This window comes from Cetorhinus maximus, chromosome 23 (genome assembly GCF_964194155.1).
Source record: "Cetorhinus maximus chromosome 23, sCetMax3.hap1.1, whole genome shotgun sequence".
In the NCBI taxonomy this organism is placed as follows: Eukaryota; Metazoa; Chordata; class Chondrichthyes; order Lamniformes; family Cetorhinidae; genus Cetorhinus; species Cetorhinus maximus.
Genome location: NC_135901.1, coordinates 48,696,151 through 48,723,219, shown reverse-complemented (window position 1 = coordinate 48,723,219; position 27,069 = coordinate 48,696,151). Strand labels below are relative to the sequence as shown.

At 45.5% G+C, this 27,069-nt stretch overlaps 2 protein-coding genes and 1 long non-coding RNA gene across 3 annotated transcripts in view; 1 reads left to right on the top strand and 2 right to left on the bottom strand.

Annotated features, from left to right (window-relative positions):
* Window positions 1–27,069, top strand: part of LOC144698295 (uncharacterized) — a 666,343-nt gene that overhangs the window by 377,170 nt on the left and 262,104 nt on the right. The gene's annotated exons all lie outside the window — the stretch shown is intronic.
* Window positions 1–27,069, bottom strand: part of LOC144698538 (uncharacterized) — a 76,421-nt gene that overhangs the window by 29,687 nt on the left and 19,665 nt on the right. The window contains exons 4-6 of the mRNA XM_078570471.1: window positions 15,482–16,240; window positions 15,174–15,316; window positions 12,401–12,418 (exon numbers count right to left, since the gene is read on the bottom strand). Of these exons, the coding sequence (XP_078426597.1) occupies window positions 12,401–12,418; window positions 15,174–15,316; window positions 15,482–16,240 (920 nt within the window). The remainder of the gene's footprint in view (window positions 1–12,400; window positions 12,419–15,173; window positions 15,317–15,481; window positions 16,241–27,069) is intronic.
* Window positions 5,595–27,069, bottom strand: part of LOC144698278 (uncharacterized) — a 251,559-nt gene continuing 230,084 nt past the window's right edge. Inside the window, exons 2-3 of the mRNA XM_078570247.1 lie at window positions 9,124–9,328; window positions 5,595–6,634 (exon numbers count right to left, since the gene is read on the bottom strand). Coding sequence (XP_078426373.1) covers window positions 5,729–6,523 — 795 coding nt within the window. The 5' untranslated portion in view covers window positions 6,524–6,634; window positions 9,124–9,328 and the 3' untranslated portion in view covers window positions 5,595–5,728. The remainder of the gene's footprint in view (window positions 6,635–9,123; window positions 9,329–27,069) is intronic.

Below are 27,069 nucleotides of genomic sequence, written 5' to 3'. Positions count from 1 at the left end.
ATGGAAGGGGGCAGCCAGGACTGGAGACACCGGAGATCAAGCTCAGGGTGCCCGAGGTTCCATCCAGTGGGCTGACCTCGTGTAAGTGACTGTGGACACATGGGACTTGCATGTTTATTCTGATTTATGGATCAATATACGATACAGTAGAGAACAGAGAATCTGATCAGCTTATGTTTCTTAATGAGGTATTGAAGTTGCTGACACTGGACTCTCAAAGCCACAGATTCTGAGAGAGAGAGAGACAGAATACACAAAGAAAGCAAATGAATGACATGTAAAATTGAGGGGGAAACAGGAAGTGATGAATGAGTGAAGTTATAATGACAAAAGATAGACAATGAGAGAAAGTAGAGAAATAAAATATATCTACAAATCTCAGAGGATGTGAGAATAGTTACAGGGAGAGGGATGGAGTCGGTGTCTGGGGAGTGGAGTTTGTAGCAGGGACTGAAGACAATGGCTTCAGTCTTCCCAATATTTAAATGAAGGAAATTTCTGCTCACCCAGTATTGGACGGTGTGTAACTTTGATGAGAACTTTGAGGTAATGGTGTTCACTCAAACCTGCTACCCTGGTCCTTCTAGGTAGTGGAGGTTGATGGTTTGCAAGAACCTGATGTATTTCTGTTCTATTTGTATATGTCAAGATATTCTCTCTCCTTCGCTTCTCTCTTGCCCTTCCTCTCACACTCGCGCTCCTCCCACAGAGGCCAGAGTCTTGTGTAGGCCCAGACCGGGTGGCAGGTTCCCTCTGCTGATGGACATTAGTGAACCAGTTGGGTTTCTATGACAATCCAGCAGTTTTCATGGTCACTTTTTCCTCGTGCCAGCCCCACAAATTCCCAGATTCATTCAACTCAATTTCACAACCTGCCTTTGTGTTTTTGTGGGTTCTCTCTCACTCCCTTTTTTCTGTTTTAAATCAATTTCACAGGTTATTAGAAGAGGTGGATTTGAGGTCGGAATACTGAAACCAAACATCACGTCAGGATCTGACAGTCACTCGATCCATCAAGCTCAATAATAGAAGGAAAAAGCAGTGTTTACACTGAGGAGAAACTGTGGAAATGTGAGGACTGTGGGAAGAGATTAAATTCCCCATCTCAGCTTGAAACTCATCAGCGATTTCACACTGGGGAGAGACCGTTCACCTGCTCCGAGTGTGGAAAGGGATTCACTCAATTATCCAACCTGCTGACACACCAGCGATTCAAAACTGATGAGAGGCATTTTAAATGTTCGGACTGCGGGAAGTGCTTTAAAAGTTCTGGGGAACTGTTGTGCCATCAACGTGTTCACACCGATGAGAGACTGTTCAGGTGCTCTCACTGTGGGACCGGATTCAGGCACTCATCTCGCCTCACAGTACACCAGCGCATTCACACTGGGGAAAGGCTGTTCTCCTGCTCTGAGTGTAGAAAGGGATTCACTCAGTCATCCCACCTGCTAACACACCAGCAAATTCACAAGTAACTACAGTGATTGGATTATGTTGTTGATCACATCCAGGACTGAACAAATTTCATCGGAGTCGGTTTTTGCTGATGTTGAAAAGCTCCAACCATGTTTGAGGTGCCAAATATTCTGGATGAAGTTAAATAAATCAGCTTTGTATTAAACACACAATATGTTCAACATTTTTAATATTTTTAACACAAGTCAGTTCCTTTTGAAGGGCTCTCTCTCTCCCCTGTCTCCTCCATCCTCACCTCCAACAACAAGTGTGAGGAGCTCATGGAGCTTCTTTGTCACTAAGATTGAGACAATCCGATCAGCTGCCTTTGCTGCTTCCCTCCCTTTCACTAGTGCACCGGGACAAACTGTCTTTAAAGTTCCCCTTGTCAGAGCCCTGAACTCACATTTTTCCCCAGTTTCTCTCCCCTCATGTCCTGTCAGTGCTCATCTTGTCTTCTGCTGTATTGACCCCATTCTCATTAAACTACTAATCACCCAGCTTCCCTATCTCAGCTGATATTGAGAGAGATGGCTCTATCTCTTTCTTCTGGTACTGTCCCTCTCACCATTAAATCCACTGTTATCACCTGAAAAAACACTTGACCCCAGCACCCTAAAATTCCACCCCATCTCCAAACTCACTTTCCTCTGCACAGTCCTGCGACTCAGTGTCCCCCAGGGACTTCAATCTCCATGACATCACATGTCCCCAGCTCATCTGCTGCTCAAACCCTCATCCCTGCCCTTGTTACCTTTGGACTTGTTGATTCCAATACATTCCTGACCAGCTTCTCACATTCACCCCACCCCCACGCAGAAACATGAATCATCAAAAACTCTGCTGCCCGTGTGCTTTTTCACACCATGTCCTGTTCACCCATCACCCCTTGCCTCGCTGACATACATTGACTCCTAGTCAAGCAATGCCTCAATTTTAGAACTCACATCCTCGTTTTCAAATCCCTCTGTCACCTCATCTCTCCCTACCCCTGCAAACTCCATCACTCAACCCTCAGGGATATATGTGCCCTTCTCATTCTGGCCTCTTGAACATCCCTGCTTTTAATTACTCCACCACTGTTGGCCATGCCTGGCATGAAGTTCTGAAATTCCCTCCCTGAACTTCTCCAGCTCTCTCTCCTGATTCAAGGTCCTTGTTAAAATCTGCCTCTCCAGTGAAGGTTTAGTCCATTTACTCTAATATGCTATGTGACTTGATGTTAAATTTCTCTTCAGGATACTTCTCTGAAGCACCTTGGGATGTTTTATTACATTAAACGTGTTATATAAATACAAATTGTTACTGTTTACCTGTTTGTGCACAGTAAGATTCCACAAATAGCCATAAGACCATCAATCTTTTTTTCATATTAATTCATTCTTGGGATGTAGGCGTTGCCAGCTGGGCCAGCATTTATTGCCCATCCTAATTGCCTTTGAGAATGTGGTGATGAGCTGCTTTCTTGAACCGCTGCAGTCCATGTGGTTTAGGTACACCTACAGTGCTGTTAGGGAGGGAGTTTCAGGATTTTGACCCAACAACAGTGAAGGAATTTCCAAGTCAGAATGGTGGGCGGCTTGGAGGGGAACTTCCAGGTGGTGATGTTCACATGTGTCTATTGCCCTTGTCCTTCTAGATGGTAGTGGTCATGGGTTTGGAAGATACCGTCTAAGGGGGCTTGGTGAGTTCCTGCAGTGCATCTTGTAGATGGTATGCACTGCGGCTACTATGCATCATTGGTGGAGCGAATGAATGTTTGTGGATGGGGTGCCAATCAAGCAAGCTGATTTGTCCTAGATGGTGTCAAGCTTCTTGAGAGTTGTTGGAGCTGCACTCATCCAGGCAAATGGGGCGTTTTCCATCACACTCCTGACTTGTGGCTTCTCAATGGTGGACAGGCTTTGGGGAGTCAGGAGGTGAACTACTCGTTGCAGGATTCCTAGCATCTGACCTGCTCTTGTAGCCACAGCATTTTTATGGCTAGTCCAGTTCAGTTTCTGGTCAATGGAACCCCCGAGGATATTAATAGTGGGGGATTTAGTGATGGTAATGCCATCGATTGTCTAGGGATGATGGTTGGATTCTCTCTTGTTGGGAGATGGTAATTGCCTGGCACTTGTGTGGTGTGGATGTTGCTTGCCACTTGTCAGCCCAAGCCTGGCTATTCGCCAGGTCTTTCTGGATTTGGACATGGACTGCTTCCTTATCTGAGGAGTCACAAATGCTGCTGACCATTGTGCAATCATCAGCAAACATCCCCACTTCTGCCCTCATATTGGAAGGAAGGTCATTGATGAAGCAGCTGAAGATGGTTGGGCCTAGGACACTACCCTAAGGAACTTCTGCAGTGATGTCCAGGAGCTGAGATGACTGACCTCCAACAACTACAACATCTTCCTTTGTGCTAGGTATGACTCCAACCAGTGAAGAGTTTCCCCCTGACTCCCATTGAATCTAGTTTTGCTCGGGCTCCTTGATGCCACACTCAGTCAAAGACTGCCTTGATATCAAAGGCAGTCACTCTAACCTCATCTCTGGAGTTCAGCTCTTTTGTCCATGTTTGAACTAAGGCTGTAATGAGGTCAGGAGCTGAGTGGCCCTAGTGGAAACCAAACTGGGTGTCAGTGAGTGGGCTATTGCTAAGCAAGTGCCGCTTGATAGCACTGTTGATGACCCCTTCCATTAATTTACTGATGATCGAGAGCAGACTAATGGGGCGGTAATTAGCCGGGTTGGATTTGTCCTGCTTTTTGTGTAGAGGACATACCTGGGCATTTTTCCACATAGCCGGGTAGATGCCAGTGTTGTAGCTGTATTGGAACAGCTTGGCTAGGGGTGCAGCCAGTTCTGGAGCACAAGTCTTCAGTACTTTTGCTGGAATATTGTCAGGGCCCATTGACTTTGCAGTATCCAGCACCTTCAGCCGTTTCTTGGTATCATGTGGAGTGAATCGAATTGGCGGAAGACTGGTATCTGTGATGCTGGGAACCTCCGGAGGAGGCTGAGATGGACCGTCCACTCAGCACTTCTGGCTGAAGGTTGTTGCAAATGGTTCAGCCTTATATTTTGCCCTCTTGTGCTGGGCTCCTCCATCATCGAGGATGGGGATAGTTGGGGAGCCTCATCATCCAATTAGTTGCTTAATTGTTCACCACTATTCACGACTGGATGTGGCAGGACTGTTGAGCTTAGATCCTTTGGCTTTGGAGAAAGGAATGGAGTTGGTAGCTTGGGAATGAAAATAATGTCTTCAGTCTTGCCAATATTGAATTGGAAGAAATTTCTGCACATCCACCACTGGATATCAAACAAACAGTCTGATAATTTAACCACAGTGGAGAAGTGGAGAGAGGTGGTGAGGTAGAGCTGGGCACTATCAGTGTACATGTGATAACTGACACTGTGTTTTCAGATGATGTCGCTGTGGGGAGAATGTTGATGAGAAATAAGAGGCCAAGGCTGGATCCTTTGGGGACACCAGTGGTAACTGTGGGAGTGGGAAGGGAAGACATTCCAAGTGATTCTCTGGCTATGATTAGATAGAGAAGAATGGAACGAGGAGAGAGCAGCCCCACCCAGCTGGACGACAGTGGAGAGGTGTTGGAGCAGAATGGTGTGGTCAACCTTGTCAAAGGCTGCAGACAGGTTGAGAAGGGATAGTTTCCCTTTGTCACAGTCACATAGGATGTAGTTGGTGGCTTTGATCAGAGCTGTTTCAGTCCAGTGGCAGGGGCAGAAACCTGATTGGAGGGATTCAAACAGGGAGTTCTGGGAAAGCTGGGCACAGATTTGGGAGGTGACAACATGTTCAAGAAGTTTGGTGAGTAGAGGGAGGTTGGAGATTGGGCAATAGTTTGCAAGGATGATGTGGTCAAGGGTTTGATTTTTGAGACAGGCGTGATGATGGCAGATTTGAGGGAGAGATCAACAGTACGTGAAGAGAGAGAACTGGGTTAGTGGAAGGGAGGGAAGCAGCAGAGGCAGCTGATCGGATTGTCTCAATCTTAGTGACAAAGAATCTCCATGAGCTCCTCACACTTGTTGGAGGTGAGGATGGAGGAGACAGGGAAGAGGGAGAGACCTTCAAAAGGAACTAACTTGCATTAGAAATAGTAAAAAGATTCAACACTGTATTTAACACAAAGCTGATTTATTTTACTTCTATCCAAAATATGAACCACTATATCTGTCCTGGAGCTTACCAACTTCAGCAGAAACATACCCCAATGGACATGGTTCAGTCTTCGATGTGACTGACAGCAAAATCCCATCACTGTAGTGACCTGTGAACTCGCTGATGTCTGTGTAGGTTGGATGACTGAGTGAATCCTTTCCCACAATCAGAGCAGGTGAACGGCCTCTCCCCAGTGTGAACTCGCTGGTGTACAGAGAGTTCAGATGATCGCCTGAACCCAGCCCCACACTGAGAGCACCTGAACGGTCTCTCATCAGTGTGAACATGTTGATGTGTAATTAGGTTCCTGGAACTTTTACAGCACTTCCCACAGTCTGGGCATTTGAAAGATCTCTTTCCTGTGTGAACTCGCTGGTGTGTCAGAAGGCTAGATGACTGAGTGAATCCCTTCCCACACTCGGAGCAGGTGAAAAGTCTCTCCCCAGTGTGACTGCGCTGATGTTTAGTGAGGTCAGATGATCGCCTGAACCCAATCCCGCAGTGAGAGCACCTGAATGGTCTCTCGTCAGTGTGAACACGTTGATGGGATATCAGTTCTCCGGAACTTTTAAAGCACTTTACGCAGTCTGCACATTTAAAAGGTCTCTCGTCTGTGTGACTTAGCTGGTGTTTGAGCAGGTGGGATGACTGAGCGAATCCTTTGCCACACTCAGAGCAGGTGAACGGCCTTTCCCCAGTGTGACTGCACCGATGAATTTCCAGCTCAGATGGACACGTGAATCGCTTCCCACAGTCCCCACATTTCCACGGTTTCTCCCCAGTGTGACTGCGCTTGTGTTTTGACAGAGCGAATGATCGGCTGAAGCCTCGTCCACACACAGAACACGTGTACGGTTTCTCCCCACTGTGAACGGTGCTTTTTCCTTCCATGTTCAAAATTCGATCATATTCAGGTTATGATAAATTGGGCGACTTCGTCCGATCCTGATGTGATGTTTGGTTTCAGTTTCCCGACTGCAAATCCTCCCCTTCTATTCGCCTCTGAAATTGATTTAAAACGAGAGTGAGAGAGAACCCACAAAAACACAAAGACAGGTTGTGAAATTGAGCTGAATGAATCTGGGAATTTGTGGGGCCGGCACGAGGAAAAAGTGACCATGAAAACCGCTGGATTGTCATAAAAACCCAACTGGTTCAACTAATGTCCTTCAGGGAAGGGAAGCCGCTATTCACTCTGTGCCCACTCAAGACTCTGTCCACAAATTTGAAAATTGAGCCTGAACACCAAGGTCTGTGTCATTTATATATGTTCAGGAGAGCAGGAGTCCTCACAGTGACTCCTGGGGATCTCCATTATAAACCTTATTCCAGTCTGAAAAAATCCATTAACCATGACTCGCTGTTTCCTATACCCAGCCAGTTTTGTATCCATGTTGCTACTGTCCCTTTTATTCCATGAGCTAACTCTGCTCATGTCTGTTGTGCGGCACAATCTCTAATTCCATTCGGAAGTCCATGTACACCACATTAACAGCAGCATCCTCATCACCCACTCTGTTACCTCTCCAAATCCCTTAAGCAAGTTTATTAAACACAATTTTCCCTTAACAATTCCATGCTGGTGTTCCTGAATTAACCCACATTTGCTCACATGACTATTAATTTTGTCCTGAGTTGAGAAGGGGTAACACATCCACATGGATAGATAGTTAGCTAGGATTAGTTAGCTAACAGAAAGCAGAAGAGGGAAACTGGGTCTTTTTCAGGCTGGCAAGATGTGACGAGTGGAGTTCCACAGGGATCAATACTGGGGCCTCAACTATTTACAATCTATAGCAATGGCTTGGATGAAGGGACTGAATGTATGGTTGTTAAATTTGCTGATGACACAACGATTGGCAGGAAAGTGAGTTGTGAAGAGGACCTAAGGAGCCTGCAAGGGGATATAGATTGTTAAGTGAGTGGGCAGAAATTTGGCAGATTGAGTATAATGTGGGGAAATGTGAACTTGTCCACTTTGGCAGGAAGCATAGAAAAACAGCAAATTATATAAATGGAGAGAGATTGCAGAACTCTGAGATACAGAGGGATCTGGGTGTCCTGGTACATGAATCAGGAAATGTTAGTATTCAGGTACAGCAAGTGATTAGGAAGTCAAATGGTGTTGTTTTATTGCAAGGGGAATGGAATATAAAAGTAGGGGTGCTTTGCTACAGTTGTTCAGGGTGTTGGTGAGCATCTGAAGTACTGTGTACAGTTTTGGTCTCCTTATTTCAGAAAAGATATAAGTGTGTTCGTAGTTCGGAGAAGGTTCACTCGACTAATACCTGAGATGAGGGGCTTATCTTATGAGGAAGGGTTGGACAGGCTGGACCTGTACCCATTGTAGCTTAAAAGAATGAGAGGTGATCTTATTGAAACATATAAGATTCTGAGGGGGCTCAACAGGGTGGATGCTGAAAGGATGTTTCCCCTTGTGGGAAAGACTAGAACTAGGGGACACAGTTTAAAAATAAGGGGTCTCCCATTTAAGACAGATGAGGAGATTTTTTTTCTCTGAGGATTGTTGGTCTTTGGAGCTCTCTTTTCCAGAGAGGGTTGGAGGCAGGGTCATCGCTTATCAGTCAGGCAAAGATAGATAGATTCTTAACTAACAAGAGAGTTAAAGGTTAAAGGGGTAGGTGGAATCCAGAGTTGAGGCCACAATCAGATCAGCCATGATCTTATTAAATGGCAGAGCAGGCTTGAGGGGCTGAATGGCCTCCTCCTGCTCCTATCTCGCCTGTTCATTGCAGGTTTTAAATTCAAAGCTGATTTGTTGACTTTATCCAGATATTAACCACAATAGCTGGGCTGGGGTTTATTAACATCAGCAGAAACAGATCCCAATGAACATAGTTCATTCCTGGATGTGATTAACAGCAAAATCCAATCACTGCAGTTACATGTGAACTCGCTGATGTCTCAGCAGGTCAGGTGACTGACTGAATCCCTTCCCACACTTGGGGCAGTTGAACGGTCTCTCCCCAGTGTGAACTCGCTGGTGTCTCAGCAGGTCAGGTGACTGAGTGAATCCCTTCCCACACTTGGAGCAGGTGCACTCCAGTGTGAGCACATTGGTCTTTAGTGAGTTGGTTTCATTGTCTGAACCCAGTCCCACAGTGAGAGCACCTGAAACGTCTCACGTCAGTGTGAACACGTTGATGGGACATCAGCTCCCCAGAACTTTTAAAGCACTTCCTACATTTAAAATGTCTCTTGTTAGTGTGAACTCATTGATGGGACATCAGGTCTTTGGAACTTATATAGCACTTCCTGTAGTTTGGACAACTAAGCAGTCTCTCTGCCCTGTGAACTCGCTGATGCTTCAGCAGATTGGATGAGAGACTGAGTCTCTTCCCACACTGGGAGTAGATGAATGGCCTTTCCCCAGTGTGAGTGCATCGATCTGCTTCTAGCTCAAACGGGTAATTGAATCCCTTCCCACAATCCCCACATTTTGATAGTTTCTCTCGGCTGTAACTGCATACATGTTCTGACAGGCCAGATGATCAGCTGAAGCCTCGTCCACACACAGAACACGTGTACGGTTTCTCTCCACTGTGAACGGTGCTTTTTCCCTCCATGTTCAAAATCTGATGATATTGAGGTTACGATAAATTGGGCGGCACCGTCAGAACCTGATGTGATGTTTGGTTTCAGTTTCCCAACTGCAAATCCTCCTCTTCTAATACCCTGTGGAATTGATTTAAAACAGAAAAAAGGGAGAGAGAGAGAACCCACAAAAACACCAAGGCAGGTTGTGAAATTGAGCTGAATGAATCTGGTAATTTGTGGGGCCTGCACTAGCAAAAAGTGACCATGAAAACTGCTGGATTGTCATAAAAACCCAACTGGTTCAAAAATGTCCTTCAGGGAAGGGAACCTGACACCCGGTCTGGGTGTACACAAGACTCTGGACCTTCTGGGAGGAGGGGAAGAGAGCAAGAATGAGAGAGGTGGTAGAGGCACCCGGTAAAGCAGGGGGATTTTATATTTCTAGAAATCAACCAGAACTTGGACAGAATCTTCCGAACCCTCAACCTCCACGCGCTAGAAGATCTAGGGTAGCAGGTGTATGTGAACACCGTCACCTCCAAGTTCCCCTCCAAGTCACACACTGTCCTGACTTGTCTGACATCCTGGATGAACAGAAATTTCCGCCATTTAAATATTGGGAAGACTTAAGCCATTGTCCTCAGTCCCCGCTACAAACTCCACTCCCTATCCACCGACTCCATCCCTCTGCCTGCCAACTGTCTGAGACTGAACCAGACTGTTCACAACCATGGTGAAATATTTCACCCCAAGATGAGCTTCCAACCACATATCCACATCATCACCAAGACCGCCTATTTCCACCTCAGTAACATCGCCCGACTCCAGCCCAGTCTCAGCTCATCTGCTGCTGAAACTCTCATCCATTCCTTTGTAATCTCCTCCAGTCTCACAGTCCCCCCCAGATATCTTCACTTTCTCTAATTCTGGATTGCTGACAATTCCTAACTCTTTTTTTGTCACAGCTGCTGCTCATCCCCTAAAAGGATGGCGGCCGCGCGTGCGCACTACTGCCCATTGCCCTATAAAGATGGCGGCCATCAATCTGATCTGATATCGTGACAAACGCCTCCGTCGCCAAAACGGAGCAAACGCGGGGTCGGAAGCTTCCTATTCGCGGTTTGAGGCCTGAGTGTATATTTATGAAGGTGTCCCACCCGCTCGCCGGTTCCATTAGCCTTCACCTGCCCGCTTGCTGCACTCTTCTTCTGCTCTCCTCCCTGATCCGACCCGACCGCGACTCTCCTTCCAGCACCGCAACTGCGCATGCTCTGGGCACAGTCCGGCGCCGCGCCTGCGCGATGATCTCCCGCAGTGAAGATAGAGCATATTCTGCCTCTCTGTGAATGCTGGGTAAATGCAGCGCCATTAAACCATGACATTGTTAAATACAAAATCATATTCCGAGCTCTAATTATGATTGGCGCCAACCATATATTATTATTATTTCAATTGATACGGCCAGCAAGTGCATGGGAGTGAAACCTGCCACCTGGTCTGTGTCCATACCTGAGGAGAGAGAGAGGGGGAGACGGGACAAGGTGAAGACGAAGGATTTTATACATCAGCAACACAACCGGAATTTTTATGGAACCTCCAAACCCTAAGGTTTACACCACATAGAAGGAGAAAGGTAGCAGATGCTGGGGAACACCCTTATCCCCATCTTTCCATCTCAGTCACACACCTTGTCTTGTGCATATTCTCACTGCTCCTTTATCGCTAAGTGAAAATGGTGGATCTCAGGATTTTACGTCATGACCTTGTGGGAGCACCTTCACTAGACAGTGGGTCAAGGAGAAGGTGGCGCATCATTTCCGGCACAAAGACTAATTGGTAATGCGCAATATAATTAATAGACTTGCTACCAATGCCCATACACCAAGAATGAAAAGCCTGTACAGAAATATTTGTTTCTAAAACAAAACTCCTTTTATATTAGTTGGGGGGGTCGGTGTTTGCTTACTAATTTTAGATTTGATGCGTGAGGGCAGGTGGTTGGGGTTGTTTCTTCAACAAACTTATTTCCCAAGAATCTAACAGAAAATGTTTGAAATACTCAGCTGCTCAGGCAACATCTGTGGAGAAAGAGTCAACCTTTCAGGCCTTTGTTAGGGTTAACAACTGGGGGGTACGGGGAAAGAGGGGGAGTGGGATGAACTGGGTTGGTCTTTGAGCTGGTACAGACTTGATAGGCTGAATAACCTCTGTCGGTCCTGTATTCTCAGATCCTGACACTGCTGGACCTTCCACAATCTCCTGTTTTCATGTGGTTCTTGCTGCTGCCGCTCACCCGCATGGGAGGCTGGTCTGTGTATCACTCCATTTACTGAGATTGTGTTAAACTAACTGCAGTCCCTCAACCAGCTTCCTCCTTCCTGATCAGACATCGGCTGCTTTTTTCTTTTCTAAGACCACTAACTGTCAAAGCAGTATATACTTAAAAAAAATTCTGTTTATCTGCCACATGGAATCTGACTCATTTTCTCCTCTTCAATTAGTTTTTGGTCTCTCTCTCTTTTATTCTCTCTCTCGATCCATCTATCCCTTTAGCCTATCACTATGTTCCTCCCTCTATGCCATCCAACTCCAAAATCTCCCATAACTAACCAAGGGCTCTCTCTGACCATTTCTACTTCCTGTACAGACACACTCTGACCACACCATTTCTTGCTCATTCACATTTCTGTTCATTTACAGACCTTCACTGACAAGTCACATTGCTGTTCTGTTACAGACTCTCCCTGACAAGTCGCATGAGCTGCTCAGTTACAGACTCTCCCTGACAAGTCGCATTGTTGTTCATTTACAGACCCACCCTGACAAATCACGTTGTTGTTCATTAACAGACCCACCCTGACAAGTCACGTTGCTGTTCATTTACAGACCCACCCTGACAAGTCACATTGCTGTTGAGTTCCAAACCCTCCTTGACAATTCACATTGCTGTTCATTTACAAGTCCCTCACTGACAAGTCACATTGCTGTTCATTAACAGACTCTCCTTCAAACATCACAATTTCTCCTCCATTTATAGATGTTCTCTGACTGGTTCCAATTTCTTCTCCATTTACAGGCGCTCCATAATCAGTCAAAAATTCCCCTTGATGTTTTGTGAATGGGAACAGTTTAAAGGGAGTAGAGGGCCAGAACAGTAAAGAGATGGGTAAATCAGTAGATTTGAGAGTCCAGTGTCAATAATTTTAGTACCTTTTTAAGAAACACAAGCTGAGCAGATTGTCTGTCCTCTACCGTATATTATATTGATCCATCAATCAGAGTAAATATGCATTTCCCATGTGTCCACAGTCACTTACACGAGGTCAGCCCGCTGGATGGAACCTCGGGCACTCTGAGCTTGATCTCCGGTGCCTCCAGTCCAGACTGCCCCCTTACATCAGTGTCCCCTCACTTTTATAACCTGTGGTGATGCAGCTCTGGCCCCTGAATCTTCTTTGGATTCTCTGCTGGGTTTTGACAGGAAGTGAGGAAAAGACAGCTGGAATTTCTCTAACCTGTGATTTAAAAGGAGACATTCCCTGGTTCCCAGCAGTTACTTTTCTTCAGGAATTTTCTCATTCTCTCTAAACTCCCTTGCCCATTGTTAATTCTGTTATTTATGATAGTTACACAATTATAGGCATAAACATCACACATTATAATCTGATCTATTCTGTTCCTCACTCTGGTTTCAGTTTATATTGTGGTTAATAACAGGCAAACTCTGAACTTTTCCCTGATCTGATTCGAGTTTCCAAAGAGCTGATTCTGTGCAATGGAATGTCTTATCAGTATTGCCGTGGTGACCTGTCTGCATTGAACAGCCTATTTGAGTTTCTAATTCAGACTAAACTTCTCTATCCCATAACACACATTATATCAGAGAATTTACCTCAAAGTATTTTAGCCATGTTACAAGGGGTTCAGATACACGGATCTTTAAGTTTGAAGGGCAAGTTTAAAATGCTGTTTGAACCTGTTACTCCACTTTTCCTTATGAAATTAACTTGCAAATCATTGGTTAAGCTGCATTTAGAATATTGAGTCAAATCCTGGGCATCTTATAACAGGAATGATGTCAGGGCCATGGAGAGGGTGCAGGGGAGATTCACAGATGACACCACGGATGAGAGCCTCCAGCTAAAAAGGGATCCATTCGGCCCATTGAGCCTTTGACAGCTCTTTGGAAGAGCGATCTGAATAGTCACTCCCCTACTGATTCCCCATGGCCCTGTCAATGTTTTCCTTCAAGCATTTCTCCAATTCCATTTTGAAAGATACTGTTGAACCCGCTCCCACCAAACTTTCAGACAGTGTATTCCAGATGATAACAACTGACTGTGGAATGAAATGTTTTCTCATAGTGACCTGTCTGCTGTGAAGCTCCTGTTTGAGTTTCTAACTTAATTACAATTTCTCTTTCCCATGAGGAGAGACTGGAGAAACTGGGGGTCTTTTCATTAGAACTAAGCAAGATGAGAGAAGATGTGAGAAAGGAGTTCAAAACTGGATCAAGGACATAATCCAAAATATTCCAGACACTCCTTGTCCTTCAGGATCTGTGTCCAGGGGGAAACTGATGGTTTTATCTCATCATCATTGAGGTCAACAACTACTGTCAGACTCAAACACTCTCCAATCAAATACAGCACGGATTAGGTACAGAGTAAACCCATCAGCCTGTCCCCCGGATACAGATAGCGAGGGACAGGGAGTATCCGGGACAATGACATTTCTCACTCAGTAAGGTAGAAATTGACCCTGTATCTCTCCCCATTAATCCTGAGCTCCACACAGCTTGAATCCTCCTCCTGTTTCCCTCCCTGTAACAGCACTGAGCTAAAGCCAGCCCATAATGAGCAGGGCTCAGGGAGAATGGTTACTAGGCACTGCAGAGATGTCATAAAGCAGCATCATTCAGCCCAGCTGGTCCTCTCCCTGTCCCTTTAAAGGTAGAAAACTGGGGCATCCTGTCTCCAAACACATCCCACCCTGTTCACATTGAGAATCCCAGGGTGGAAAACTGGGACATCCTGTCTCCAAACACATCCCACCCTGTTCACACTGAGAATCCCAGGGTGGAGAACTGGGACATCCTGTCTCTAAACACATCCCACCCTGTTCACACTGAGAATCCCAGGGTGGAGAACTGGGACATCCTGTCTCCAAACACATCCCACCCTGTTCACACTGAGAATCCCAGGGTGGAGAACTGGGACATCCTGTCTCCAAACACATCCCACCCTGTTCACACTGAGAATCCCAGTGTTTGGGAGATGACAGCAGGTTCGAACAGTGTGGAGAGGAGAGGGAGGTTGGAGATGAGGCAGTAAGGATGGTGGGGTGAAAGGTTTGTTTTTTGAGGAGGGGGTGATGATGGCAGATTTGAAGGAGAGAGGGACAGTACCTGGAGAGAAAGAACCATTAACAATCTGATTGAACATGGGGTAGTTGGGTGATCAGCAGTTTAGTGGGAATAGAGTCAATGGAGCAGGAGGTGGGTCTCATGGACAAGATGAGCACTAAGGTGGCATGAGGGGAAATGGGGGTGGGGAAACTAAAGAAAGATGTGGGTTCAGGGCTCAGACAAGGGGGGACTTTAAATACAGTTTGTTCTGGTGGGCTAGTGGAAGGGAGGGAAGCAGCAGAGGCAGCTGATCAGATTGTGTCAATCTTAGTGACAAAGAAGCTCCATGAGCTCCTCACACTTGTTGCTGGTGGTGAGGATGGAGGAGACAGGGGAGAGGGAGAGCACTTTAAAAGAAGCTAACTTGTGTGAGAGATAATAACAGTGTGCATTCAACAAAAAGCTGATTTATTTGATTTTTAGCCAGAATATTAACCCCTATATGTGAGTGGAGCTTATTAACTTCAGCAGAAACAGACTCCAATGAATATGATTCAGTTTTGGATGTGATTAACAGCAAAATCCATTCACTGCAGTTACTTGTGAACTCGCTGGTGTCTCAGCAGGTTTGATGACCGAGTGAATCCCTTCCCACACTGGGAGCAGGTGAATGGCCTCTCCCCAGTGTGAACTCGCTGGTGTCTCAGCGGGTTGGATAAGTGAGTGAATCCTTTCCCACACTCAGAGCAGGTGAACGGCCTCTCCCCAGTGTGAATTCGCTGGTGTACAGTGAGTTCAGATGATGTCTTGAACCCAGTCCCACAGTGAGAGCACCTGAATGGTCGGTCGTCAGTGTGAACACGTTGATGGGACATCAGGTTCTTGGAACTTTTAAAACACTTCCCACAGTCTGGACATTTAAAATGTCTCTCATCATTGTGAACATGTTGATGGGACATCAGTTCACCAGAATGTTTATAGCACTTCCCACAGTCTGGGCATTTAAAAGGTCTCTCATCAGTGTGAACTCGCTGGTGTATCAGCAGGTGAGATGACTGAGTGAATCCTTTCCCACACTCGGAGCATGTGAACGGCCTCTCCCCAGTGTGAATTCGCTGGTGTTTAGTGAGTTGAGATGATCGCCTGAACCCAGTCCCGCAGTGAGAGCACCTGAACGGTCTCTCGTCAGTGTGAACACGTTGATGGGACATCAGCTCTCCAGTACTTTTGTAGCACTTCCCACAGTCTTGACATTTAAAAGGTCTCTCCCCAGTGTGAACTCGCTGATGTGACAGCAGCTCGGACAACTGATTGAATCCCTTCCCACACTCGGAGCAAGTGAATGGCTTCTCCCCGGTGTGAACTCGATGGTGCCTCATTAGGTTAGAAGACTGAGTGAATCCCTTCCCACACTCAGAGCAGGTGAATGGCCTCTCCCCGGTGTGAAGTCGCTGGTGTCGCATCAGGGTGGATGACTGAGTGAATGTCTTTCCACACTGGGAGCAGGTGAACGGCCTCTCTCCAGTGTGAACTCGCTGGTGTACAATGAGGTCAGATGATTGCCTGAACCCAGTCCCACAGTGAGAGCATCTGAACGGTCTCTCATCGGTGTGAATATGTTGGTGGGACATCAGATTCCCAAAACTTTTATTGCACTTCTCACAGTCTGGGCATGTAAAAGGCCTCTCCCCAGTGTGAACTCGCTGGTGCCTCAGCAGGTGGGATAACTAAGTGAAACCCTACCCACAGGTGAAGCAGGTAAACAGTCTCTCCCCAGTCTGTCAGCGCCGATGGGTTTCCAGCTCAGAGGGGGATCTGAATCCCTTCCCACAGTCTCACATTTCTGTGCTTTGTCTCCGTTGTGATCACATTTATGTTTTGACAGATCAGATGATCGGCTGAAGCCACATCCACACACAGGACACGTGTATCATTTCCCCCCCACTGTGAACAGTACAACTTCTTTCCATGTTCAAAATCTGATGATATTCAGGTTGTGATAAATTGGGCGACTCCGTCAGATCCTGATGTGATGTTTGGTTTCAGTTTCCCGACTGCAAATCATCCCCTTCTAATACCCTGTGAAATTGATTTAAAACAGAAAAAAGGGAGTGAGACAACCCACAAAATCACAAAGGCAGGTTGTGAAATTGAGCTGAATGAATCTGGGAATTTGTGGGGCCGGCACGAGGAAAAAGTGATCATGAAAACTGCTGGATTGTCATAAAAACCCAACTGGTTCACTAATGTCCTTCAGGGAAGGGAACCTGCCACCCGGTCTGGGCTTACATAAGACTCTGGCCTCTATGAGAGCACATAGATAGAGAGAGAGAGAGAGGTATCTAGGAGCAGCAGGGGATGAAGGAGAAACATTTCATATTTCTACAACGCAACCAGAACTTTCCCAAACCTTCAACCTCCTCCCCCTAGAAGGACCAGGGTAGCAGGTGTGTGTGAACACGATCAACTCCAAGTTCCCCTGAGAGTCACACACTGTCCTGACTTGTCTGACATCCAGTACTGGATGAGCAGACATTTCCTCCATTTAAGTATTGAGAAGACTGAAGCCATTGTCTTCAGCCCCCACTACAAACTCCACTCCCCAGACACCGACTCCATCCCTCTCCCTGATAACTGTCTGAGACTGAACCATGGTTCACAACCATGGTGAAATATTTCACCCCAAGATGAGCTTCCAACCACATATCCACATCATCACCAAGACCGCCTATTTCCACCTCACTAACATCGCCCGACTCCAGCCCAGTCTCAGCTCATCTGCTGCTGAAACTCTCATCCATTCCTTTGTTACCTCTAGACTTAACTATCCTAACGCACTCCCGGCTGGCCTCCCACATTCAACCGCCCTGTAATCTTGAGGTCATTCAAAACTCTGCTGCCCGTGTGCTTACTCACACCAAGTCTTGTTCACCCATCATCCCTGTGCTCAGTGACCCAGAAAGGTTCCTCATTAGGAAGCAACTAAATTTTACATTTCTCATCCTTGTTTTCCTCCATGGTTGTGATCATCCCTGTCTCTGTAATCTCCTCCAGCCACACACTCCTCCGAGATCTCTAAACTCATCTAATTCCAGCCTCTTGAGCATTCCTGATTTTAATCACTTCACCATTGGTGACCGTGCTTTCATTTGCCAAGGCCACAAGTTCTGGATTTTTGTCCTTGGACTTCTCCACCTCTCTTTCTCCCCTACAAATCATTCCTTAAAACCGACCTCTTTGACTAAGCTTTTGGTCACTTGCCCCAATATCTCCTTATGTGGCTTAGTGTCAAATGTTACTTTGTAACATTTCTGTGAAATGCCTTGTGAAGTTTTATTATGTTAAAGCCCCAGTATAAAAACGAATTATTGTCACTGACTTGGACATATACCGTTGTTCCACCTCATCAATAAGACATTGTAACTCAAAACATGAAGCAGTTTGATGGACAAGTTGTTCTGATTCTGTCAATTAAGATTCCAAAAAGTTGACCCCAATAAAGATGGCCGCCGCGCATGCGCCCTGCCGGGCCTTGCCCCCAATAAAGATGGCGGCCGTTAACCCTGGGCCTGAAAGTGGGAGAAACCTCGGCGTAAACGAAGGGGACGGTCCAGAGTTTACCATAAGTTCTTTCTCTGGGTTTGCCGTTTACACAACATGTTTACGAAGCCAACCCGCCCACCGGCCTGATCCATCGCTCCCTTCTCCCCACCATTTTATCCACTCACCGATTGCGGAACTAAGAATGAAGCGTCTCTTCATCGCCATTACTCACACTGCGCATGCTTCACTCCCAGATCGGCCCCGCCCCTCATTCACTCCGATTGGTCGGAGGACCAGCCACACCCGCTCGGTCCCCCAGTCCCGCCCCCTCTTCCTATTGGTCCGGAGCTGCCGTCAATCAGCCGGGCATTGTGACGGTTACAGATGGTGAGAGCGGCCACAGACTCAGCCTGACTTGCTGATTCTTGGCAGCATTTTCTGTTTGGGAATTAGAGCTAGAGATGGATGGTCAGTTCCCCTCTGTCCGGGGGGGATTCACACTCATTTCCCTAGTGCACTGATTATCACCTTTACTTTACATGAGAAAGTCCCCGGTTCAATCCCGGCTGGAAGCTTTGTGATTACAATTGTTACGGAGGAGGAATTAACAGTGAGTTTAGTTTCATGTCGAACAGGGGGACAGTTATTGTCTCATTCTTTTAAAGCTCCTTCTTCACCTGTAAACAGGGAACGATAAGTCAGAGAAAACTGATCCACTGTGACCCTGAAACAAGTTACTGCAGATACTGGAAATCCGAGCTCAAAACAGAAAATGTTGGAAACATTCAGCAGGTCAACAGCTTCTCTGGAGAGGGAAACAGAGAATGTTTCAGGTCGCTGGCATTTTATAGAAAATGGAAGAATTTGGAGATGTAATAGTTTACAAACAAGTACAGAGTCAGGGAAAAGAGACGAGGAAAGGACAAACGGTCTTGTGATGGGATGGAAGGCTGGAGTGATTAAATGACAAAGGGGATGATGATACAACATTGGGTGATAATGAGACAAGTAAATAAACTAATGGGACAATAGGAGAAACAAAAGACAGGTCCAGAGGAGGGATAAATGGTAACAGCAGAACCGATTGTCTGAAAAAAATGGGAGTGGTGGCAATGATCTGAAATTGTTGAAATGAAGCTTGAGTCTAGGAGGTTATGAAGTGTCTAATAAAAGATGAGCTGCTGTTTCCCGAGCTTCCATTGAGCTTCATTGGAACAGTGCAGGAGGCTGAGGACAGAGAGTTCAGACCAAAAGTGATTCCTAGAATTAAAACAGTAAATGAGCAGAAGCTCAGGATCACACTTGCAGACTGAATGGTGATGTTCCACAAAACAGTCACCCAATCGGGAATTAGTCTCCTCAGTGTAGAGGGGATCACATTGTGAGCAGTGAAAACACAACGCTGAATAGCAAGAAGTACAAGTAAATGACTGTGTCATATGGAAAGTGTGTGGAAAATGCCCTGGAATTTGGGAAGGGAGGAGGTGACAATGAATCTGTTCCAATAAGTCTGTAACAGAGCAGTGCACTGTCGTTCTGCTGTACCTTATATTTTAAAGGGAATTTTCAGATATTTTTCTCACTAAGAGCTTGGGTTGTGAGAGAATATTTTCACTCTTCTCTGCTATTCTTATCCAGGAGGGCTGCTGTGGTGAGAAAGACTTGGTATGTAAGATACGGTCGCTGTGAGACTGATAATGGATCATTTTTCGATCTAAGTTCAGTGAGATCTGATCACTTACTGAGTGAGTCAATCTGTGAAATTGTAACTCAAATAGCCACAGTTACTGCAGGTGATTCTCTGGCTACAATGACATAGATAAGAAAGGAATCAGGAGCGTGCAGTCCCACCCAGCTGGACACCAGTGGAGAGGCATTGGAGGAAGATGGTTTGGTCAATGGTGTCAAAGACTGCAGACAGGCCGAGAAAGAAATGAGGGAGAGTTTGGGTGATCAACGGTTTGGTGGGAATAGGGTTGATGGAGTAGGAGGTGGGTTTCATGGACAAGATGAACACTGAGAGGAAATGGGAGAGAAACTGGATAAAGATGTGGGTTCAGCGCTCAGACAAAGGGAAACTTTAGAGACAGTTTGTCCCAATGGGTTAATGAAAGGGAGGGAAGCAACAAAGGCAGCTGATCGGATTGTTTCAATCTTAGTGACAAAGAAGCTCCATGAGCTCCTCACACTTATTGTTGGAGGTGAGGATGGAGGAGAGAGGGGGAGCTCCTCAAAAGGAACTAACTTGTGTCAGAGATATTGAAAAGATTCATCACACTGTGTTAAACACCAAGCGGATTGATTTGAATTTTATCCAGAATATTAAAACCTATAACTGGGCTGGAGTTCATTAACATCAGCAAAAACAAACCCCAATGAATACGGTTCAGTCCTGGATGTGATTAACAGCAAAATCCCATCACTGTTGTTACTTGTGAACTCGCTGGTGTGTTGTCAGGTGGGGTAACTCATTGAAACTTTTCCTACACTCAGAGCAAGTGAATGGTTTCTCCCCAGTGTGAACTCGCTGGTGTGTCTGCAAGTTCGATGACTGAGTGAATTCCTTCCCACACTTGGAGCAGGTGAACGGCCTCTGCCTAGTGTGAACTCGCTGGTGATCAGTGAGGTCATTTGATCGCCTGAACACAGTCCCACAGTGAGAGCACCTGAACGGTCTCTCATCAATATGAACACGTTGATGGTGCAGCAGGTCCCTGAAACTTTTATAACGCTTCCTGCAGTCTGGGCATTTAAAATGTCTCTCGTCAGTGTGAACTTGTTGGTGTCACAGCAGGGTGGATAACTGAGTGAATCCTGTCCCACACTTGGAGCATGTGAATGATCTCTCCCCAGTGTCAACCCACTGGTGTGTCAGCAGGTTGGATGACCGATTAAATCCCTTCCCACATTCAAAGCAGGTGAATAGCCACTCCCCAGTGTGAATTCGCTGGTGTTCAGTGAGTTGAGATGATCGTATAAACCCAGTTCCACACTGAGAGCACCTGAACGGTCTCTCATCAGTGTGAACACGTTGATGGGACATCAGTTCCCCAGAACTTTTAAAGCCCTTCCCGCAGTCCAGACATTTGAAAGGTCTCTCCCCTGTGTGAACTCGCTGGTGTCTCTGCAGGTTGGGTGACTGAGTGAATCCCTCCCCACACTCAGAGCAGGTGAACGGCCTCTCTCCGGTGTGAACTCGCTGGTGTGTCAGCAGGTTGTATAATCGAATGAATCCCTTCCCACACTCGGAGCAGGTGAATGGTCTCTCCCCAGTGTGACTGCGCCGATGAGTTTCCAGCTGAACTGGGTAATTAAATCCCTTCCCACAATCCCCACATTTCCACTGCTTCTCTGCTTTGTGATGGCATTTATGTTCCGACAGGTCAGATGATCGGCTGAAGCCTCGTCCACACACTGGACATGTGTACAGTTGCTCACCACCACTGTGAACAGTGCTTTTTCCTTCCATGTTCAAAATCTGATAATGTTCAGGTTACGATAAATTGGGTGACTCCATCAGATCCTGATGTGATGTTTGGTTTGAGGTTCCCAACCACAAATTCTCTCCTTCTGATACCCTGTGAAATTGATTTAAAACAGAAAAAAGGGAGTGAGAGAGAACCCACAAAAACACAAAGGCAGGTTGTGCAATTGAGCTGAATGAATCTGGGAATTTGTGGGGCCAGCACGAGGGAAAAGTGACCATGAAAACTGCTGGATTGTCATAAAAACCCAACTGGTTCACTAATGTCCTTCAGGGAAGGGAACCGGTCATGCTTCCTGGGTCTATACAAAATTCTGGCCTCTATTGGAGCAGATAGAGAGAGAGAGAGAGAGATGGGAGATGCAGGTGGTAAGCAAGATTTTGTATCACTGCAACTCGACCAGAACTTTTGATAGAATCTCCCAAACCATCAAACTCCTCCACCTAGAAGGGCCAGGGTAGCAGGTGTATGTGAACACCATCACTTCCAAGTTCCCCTCCAAGTCACACACCGTCCTGACTTGTCTGACATCCAGTACTGAATGAGGAGAAATTTCCTCCATTTAAAAATTGGGAAGACCAAAGTCATTGTCTTCATTTCCCGCGACAAACTCCACTCCCTTGACACCGACTCCATCCCTCTCCCTGACAACTGTCTGAGACTGAACCAGACTGTTCACAACCATGGTGTGAAATATTTCACCCCAAGATGAGCTTCCAACCACATATCCACATCTTCACCAAGACCGTCTATTTTCACTAGTAACATCGCCGACTCAGCCCTCGTCTCAGCTCATCTGCCTTTTGAGGATGAGAGTTCCAAAGATTCATTACCCTCTGAGAGAAAAGCATTCCCCTCATCTCTGTCTTAAATGGGCGCCCCCTTATTTTTAATCAGTGACCCCTCATTCTGAATTCTCCCACAAGAGGAACTTTCCTCGCTACAACAATCCTGTCAAGACCCCTCAAGATCTTAAAGGTTTGAATCAAGTCAAATCTAAATTCCAGTGGATACAAGCCTAATCTGTCCAATCTTTCCTCATAACACAATCTTCCCATTCCTGGTATTAGTCTAGTAACCTTTTTCTAAGCTGCATCTAACACATTTACATATTTTCCTGAAATAAGGAGACCAGTACTGTACACAGTTCTCCAGATGTGGTCTCACCTGTGCCCTGTCCAACTGAAGCATAACCTCCCAACTGTTGTTCTCAATTCCCCTCACAATAAATGATAACATTCCATTAACCTTCCTAATTACCCGCTGTACCTGCATACTAACCTTTGTGACTCATGCACTAGGACACCCAGATCCCCCTGAATCTCAGAGCTCTGCAATCTCTCACCATTTAGATATTTTAAAAAACTTCTTCCTGCCAAGATGAACAATTTCACTTTTGCCCACATTATACTCCATTTGCCAGATGTTTGCCACTCACTTAACCTATCTATGACCCTTTGTAGCCTCCTTATGTCCTCTTCACAACTTACTTTCCTACCTATCTTTGTGCCATCAGCAAATTTAGCCACCATACCCTTGGTCCCTTCATCCAAGTCATTTATATAAACTGTAAAAAGGTGAGGCTCCAGCACTGATCCCAGTGGCACACCATTCGTTACATCCCGCCAACCTGAAAAACACCCATTTATGCCAACTCTGTTTCCTTTTAGCCAGCCAATCTTCTACCCATGCCGATGTGTTATCCCCTACACCATGAACTTTTATTTTCCACAAGAACCTTTGATATGGAACCTTATCAAATGCCTTCTGGAAATCTAAGTGCAGCACATCCAGCGATTCCCCTTCATCTACAGCACATGTGACTCCTTCAAAGCACTCCAATAAATTGGTTAAACATGATTTCCCTTTCACAAAACCATATTGACTCTGCCTGATTACCTTTAATTTTACTTCATGCTCTGCTACAATGTCTTTAATAATAGCTTCTAACATTTTACCTACGACAGATGTTAAGCTAACTGGTCTGTAATTTCCTGCTTTCTGTCTCCCTCCTTGAATAAAGGAGTTACAATTGCTAATTTCCAATCTAATGGAACCTCCCTGAGTCTAGGGAATGTTAATAAATTAAAACCAATGCATCAACTATGTCACTAGCCACTTCTTTTAAGACCCTAGGGTGAAGTCCATCAGGAACCGGGGACTTGTCAGGCCACAGCTTCAACATTTTGCTTAGTACCATTTCACTGGTGATTGTAATTTTCTTGAGTTCCTCCCTCCCTTCCAGGTCCTGATTTACAGCTATTTTTTGGGATGTTACTTTGATCCTATTTTCTGAAGACCGATGTAAATACCCTGTTTAATTCATCTGCCAGCTCCTTGTTTTCCATTATTAATTTGCAGACTCACTTTCTATAGGACCAATGTTCACTTTCATAACTCTTTTCATTTTTCAATGTCTATAGAACTTCTTTTCTTATCTTACAAACTGCCTTTATCTTTCTAGCTGGCTTTCACTCATACTCTAATTTTTCCATCGTTATTAATCCCTTCATCATCCTTTGTAGTTTTAAAATATTCTCACCAATCTTCTGACTTGCCATCCATCTTTGCGCAATTATATGATTTTCCTTTAAGTTTGATATTATCTTTAACTTTCTGAGTTAACTACACATGAGGGTCGTCCCCTTGAAATTTTTCTCTCTTGTTTGAATGTATCTATTTATTCTGTGTATTCTGAAATATCCCCTCAAATGTTTGCCACTGCATCTCCATTGGCCCATCCCCTTACCTAATTTGCAAGTTCACTTTTGCTAGCGCTATTGGAAAAACTTACCAGGTCAGGCAGTATCCGTGGAGAGTGAAATGAAGAGTTAATGTTTCAGGATGTGCAGAATGAATTACGGGGAATAAAGACGGTGCAAAATCTGATGGGCAATATAAGCTCAGAAGTGGAAGAGAAATGGACTATAGCACAGGAAAAACAATTCCTGACTATGAAAGAAACTGTGGGAAGATAAAGCTGGGAAGCCAGCAGCACATGGTCAGGGGATGGGCATCGGTGGACACCTCATTGAGACAGTCGGAAGGAGTAACAGTAAAATCCTAAACAGAGCTAAACTACACGCAGTATTAGAGACAGAGGAAGTTAGACAATGGTAGAGAGGTGATCAGGGAGGGCAGAGGTGAAACAGAGCAATGGATGAACATGGGTTCAGATCCACAGGAAAGGACTCACACCAGCCCCAGAGCAATGGAACCTCTCACAGAAACAGAGCACAGAACTAAAATCTCGAAATTGTAGATGAATGGTATTTTGAAATACTCACCTCTGAAACAATTTCACCATTTTTAAATTTAAACTCTCCTGCTGGATTCTGCAGCTGGAAAGATATCATAAGTACTGGAGTCAGAGAAAAATCTCCCAGCTGAGGAAATACCTGGAGAGCGGGATGATGTCACAGTGTAATTGTCAATGTGTGATGATGTCACAGTGTAATTGTCGATGTGTGATGATGTCACAGACACAGAACATCTGGATCTGTGCAAACCAGTGATCACCACACATTATGAAGGATGTGAGGTTCCTGAGGTTTATATGAGCCAGTTAAAGGCGGTTTCCATAAACTAAACGTAAAAAGATGCTGGGACACAGTTTAAAGATTTTGGGCAAGATCTACTGGAGAGATATGAGGAAGAAATTTTACACAATGAGTGCTAATGACCTAGAACTTATTGCTTACACTCAGAGGCCGATAATATCCAGATCCTGATGAATCGAGTAATTCTATCAGGCTTTGAGGTGATGTTTGGTTTGAATTTCCCATCTGTAAAACCTCATCTTCTAACATCCTATAAATGGAGTACTCAAAATCCATTCCTGTCAGCCTAGGGTAGAAATTGAGAAAAAGAAACATTTCTCTTGGTTTGAGTTTGCTGTGTGTAAATCCTCCCCTTCTAACCCCCTGTAAAAGGAGTTTCCAAAAACCATCCCTGTGAGTCCAGGATAGAAATTCGCAACAAAAACGAAAATACCTGGAAAAACTCAGCAGGTCTGGCAGCATCTGCGGAGAGGAGCACAGTTAACGTTTAACCTTCAACTGTTGAAGGGTCATTCGGACTCGAAACGTTAACTGTGTTCCTCTCCGCAGATGCTGCCAGACCTGCTGAGTTTTTCCAGGCATTTTCGTTTTTGTTTTGGATTTCCAGCATCCGCAGTTTTTTGCTTTTATTATAGAAATGCGCAACATTCTCTTCTCCTGCTACTGGACCAGGATGGTCGCGCATGCGCACCACTGCACATTGCCCCCTATAAAGATGGCAGCCGTTAACCCCGGGACTGGCGAAGGGAGAAATCCAGGATTTTTCGGCCTGTTCTCTGCAAACACAAGACCGGTACCTTGTTATTTGGGGTCTGCGGCCTGCACTGTGTCTTTATGAAGCCTCCCTACCCAGTCCGCTGGCTCCATTCCTCCTCACACACCCACGAACTCTGTTAGTTTGCTCCACTCGACAATCTCATACCCGCTCTGAGCAGCTTCAGTCACAGGCCAGCATTGCGCATGCTCGTGAAACAGATCGCAATGCGCATGCTCCAAAGACTAGTCGATGAGCGCATCCGTAGCGAGCTCTAGTGAGGATAGGGCACATTCTAAGCCGCAGCGAATGCTGGGTGGCCTCTCCGCCATTGAACGTCGACATATAGAATCAAAATCTCTGTCCTCTGATCAGAATACGATGGGGCCATAGGGCCAACATATAAAATTGTTGAGTGAACTGATGCAGCGACCAAATTGCACTGACATCCACAACAATTCTCTCCTGGATGTAACTAGTAACAACAGAACAAACTCTTACAGTTAGACTTGGCCTCACTAAAGTCTCAGCACATGGGGTGAACTGATGATATTTCTTCAATATACATGGAATATTGAAACCGTGTCTTGCCAGTAGCAATGCTTCAATTGTGAATCAAATCCTTTGAACCTTTAAAGCTGGTGTGTTAACTGGTGGGCTAACTGAATAAATCCTTTCACATGCATGAAGTATCTGAATGGTCTCTCACCACTGAGACTGTGTTGCCGTCTCAGTAAATGAGTTTATAGGGTGAATCCCTTTCCATTTCCAGCTGGTGAACAATATGTTAACATTGTGAGTTTACCTATACAGTTTCAGCTCAGACATGTATCTTGGAGTCTACTGGTCATGGATTCCACATTCTTAACACAAATCATTTAAAGAAAATAAAAATACTGCAGATGCCGGCTATAGGAAATGAAACAGAAAATGCTGGAATTTTCAGAAGATCTGATAGCGTCTGTGGAGAGAGAAACATTGTTTTTATTTCAGGTCTGCAACATTTCATCAGGACTGTGCTGCATCTGAACTATTAATTATGGCTCTCAATCGAAAGATGCTGCCAGATGTGGTCAGGGAACTCAAGAAGAAAAAGGAAGTCCCTTTTCAGGAATCGAATCCGAGGAGAATGAATGGTGAACTGTCCAACTGAACAGAGACAGTCAAGGCACCTTTCCCTTCTTTAAGAT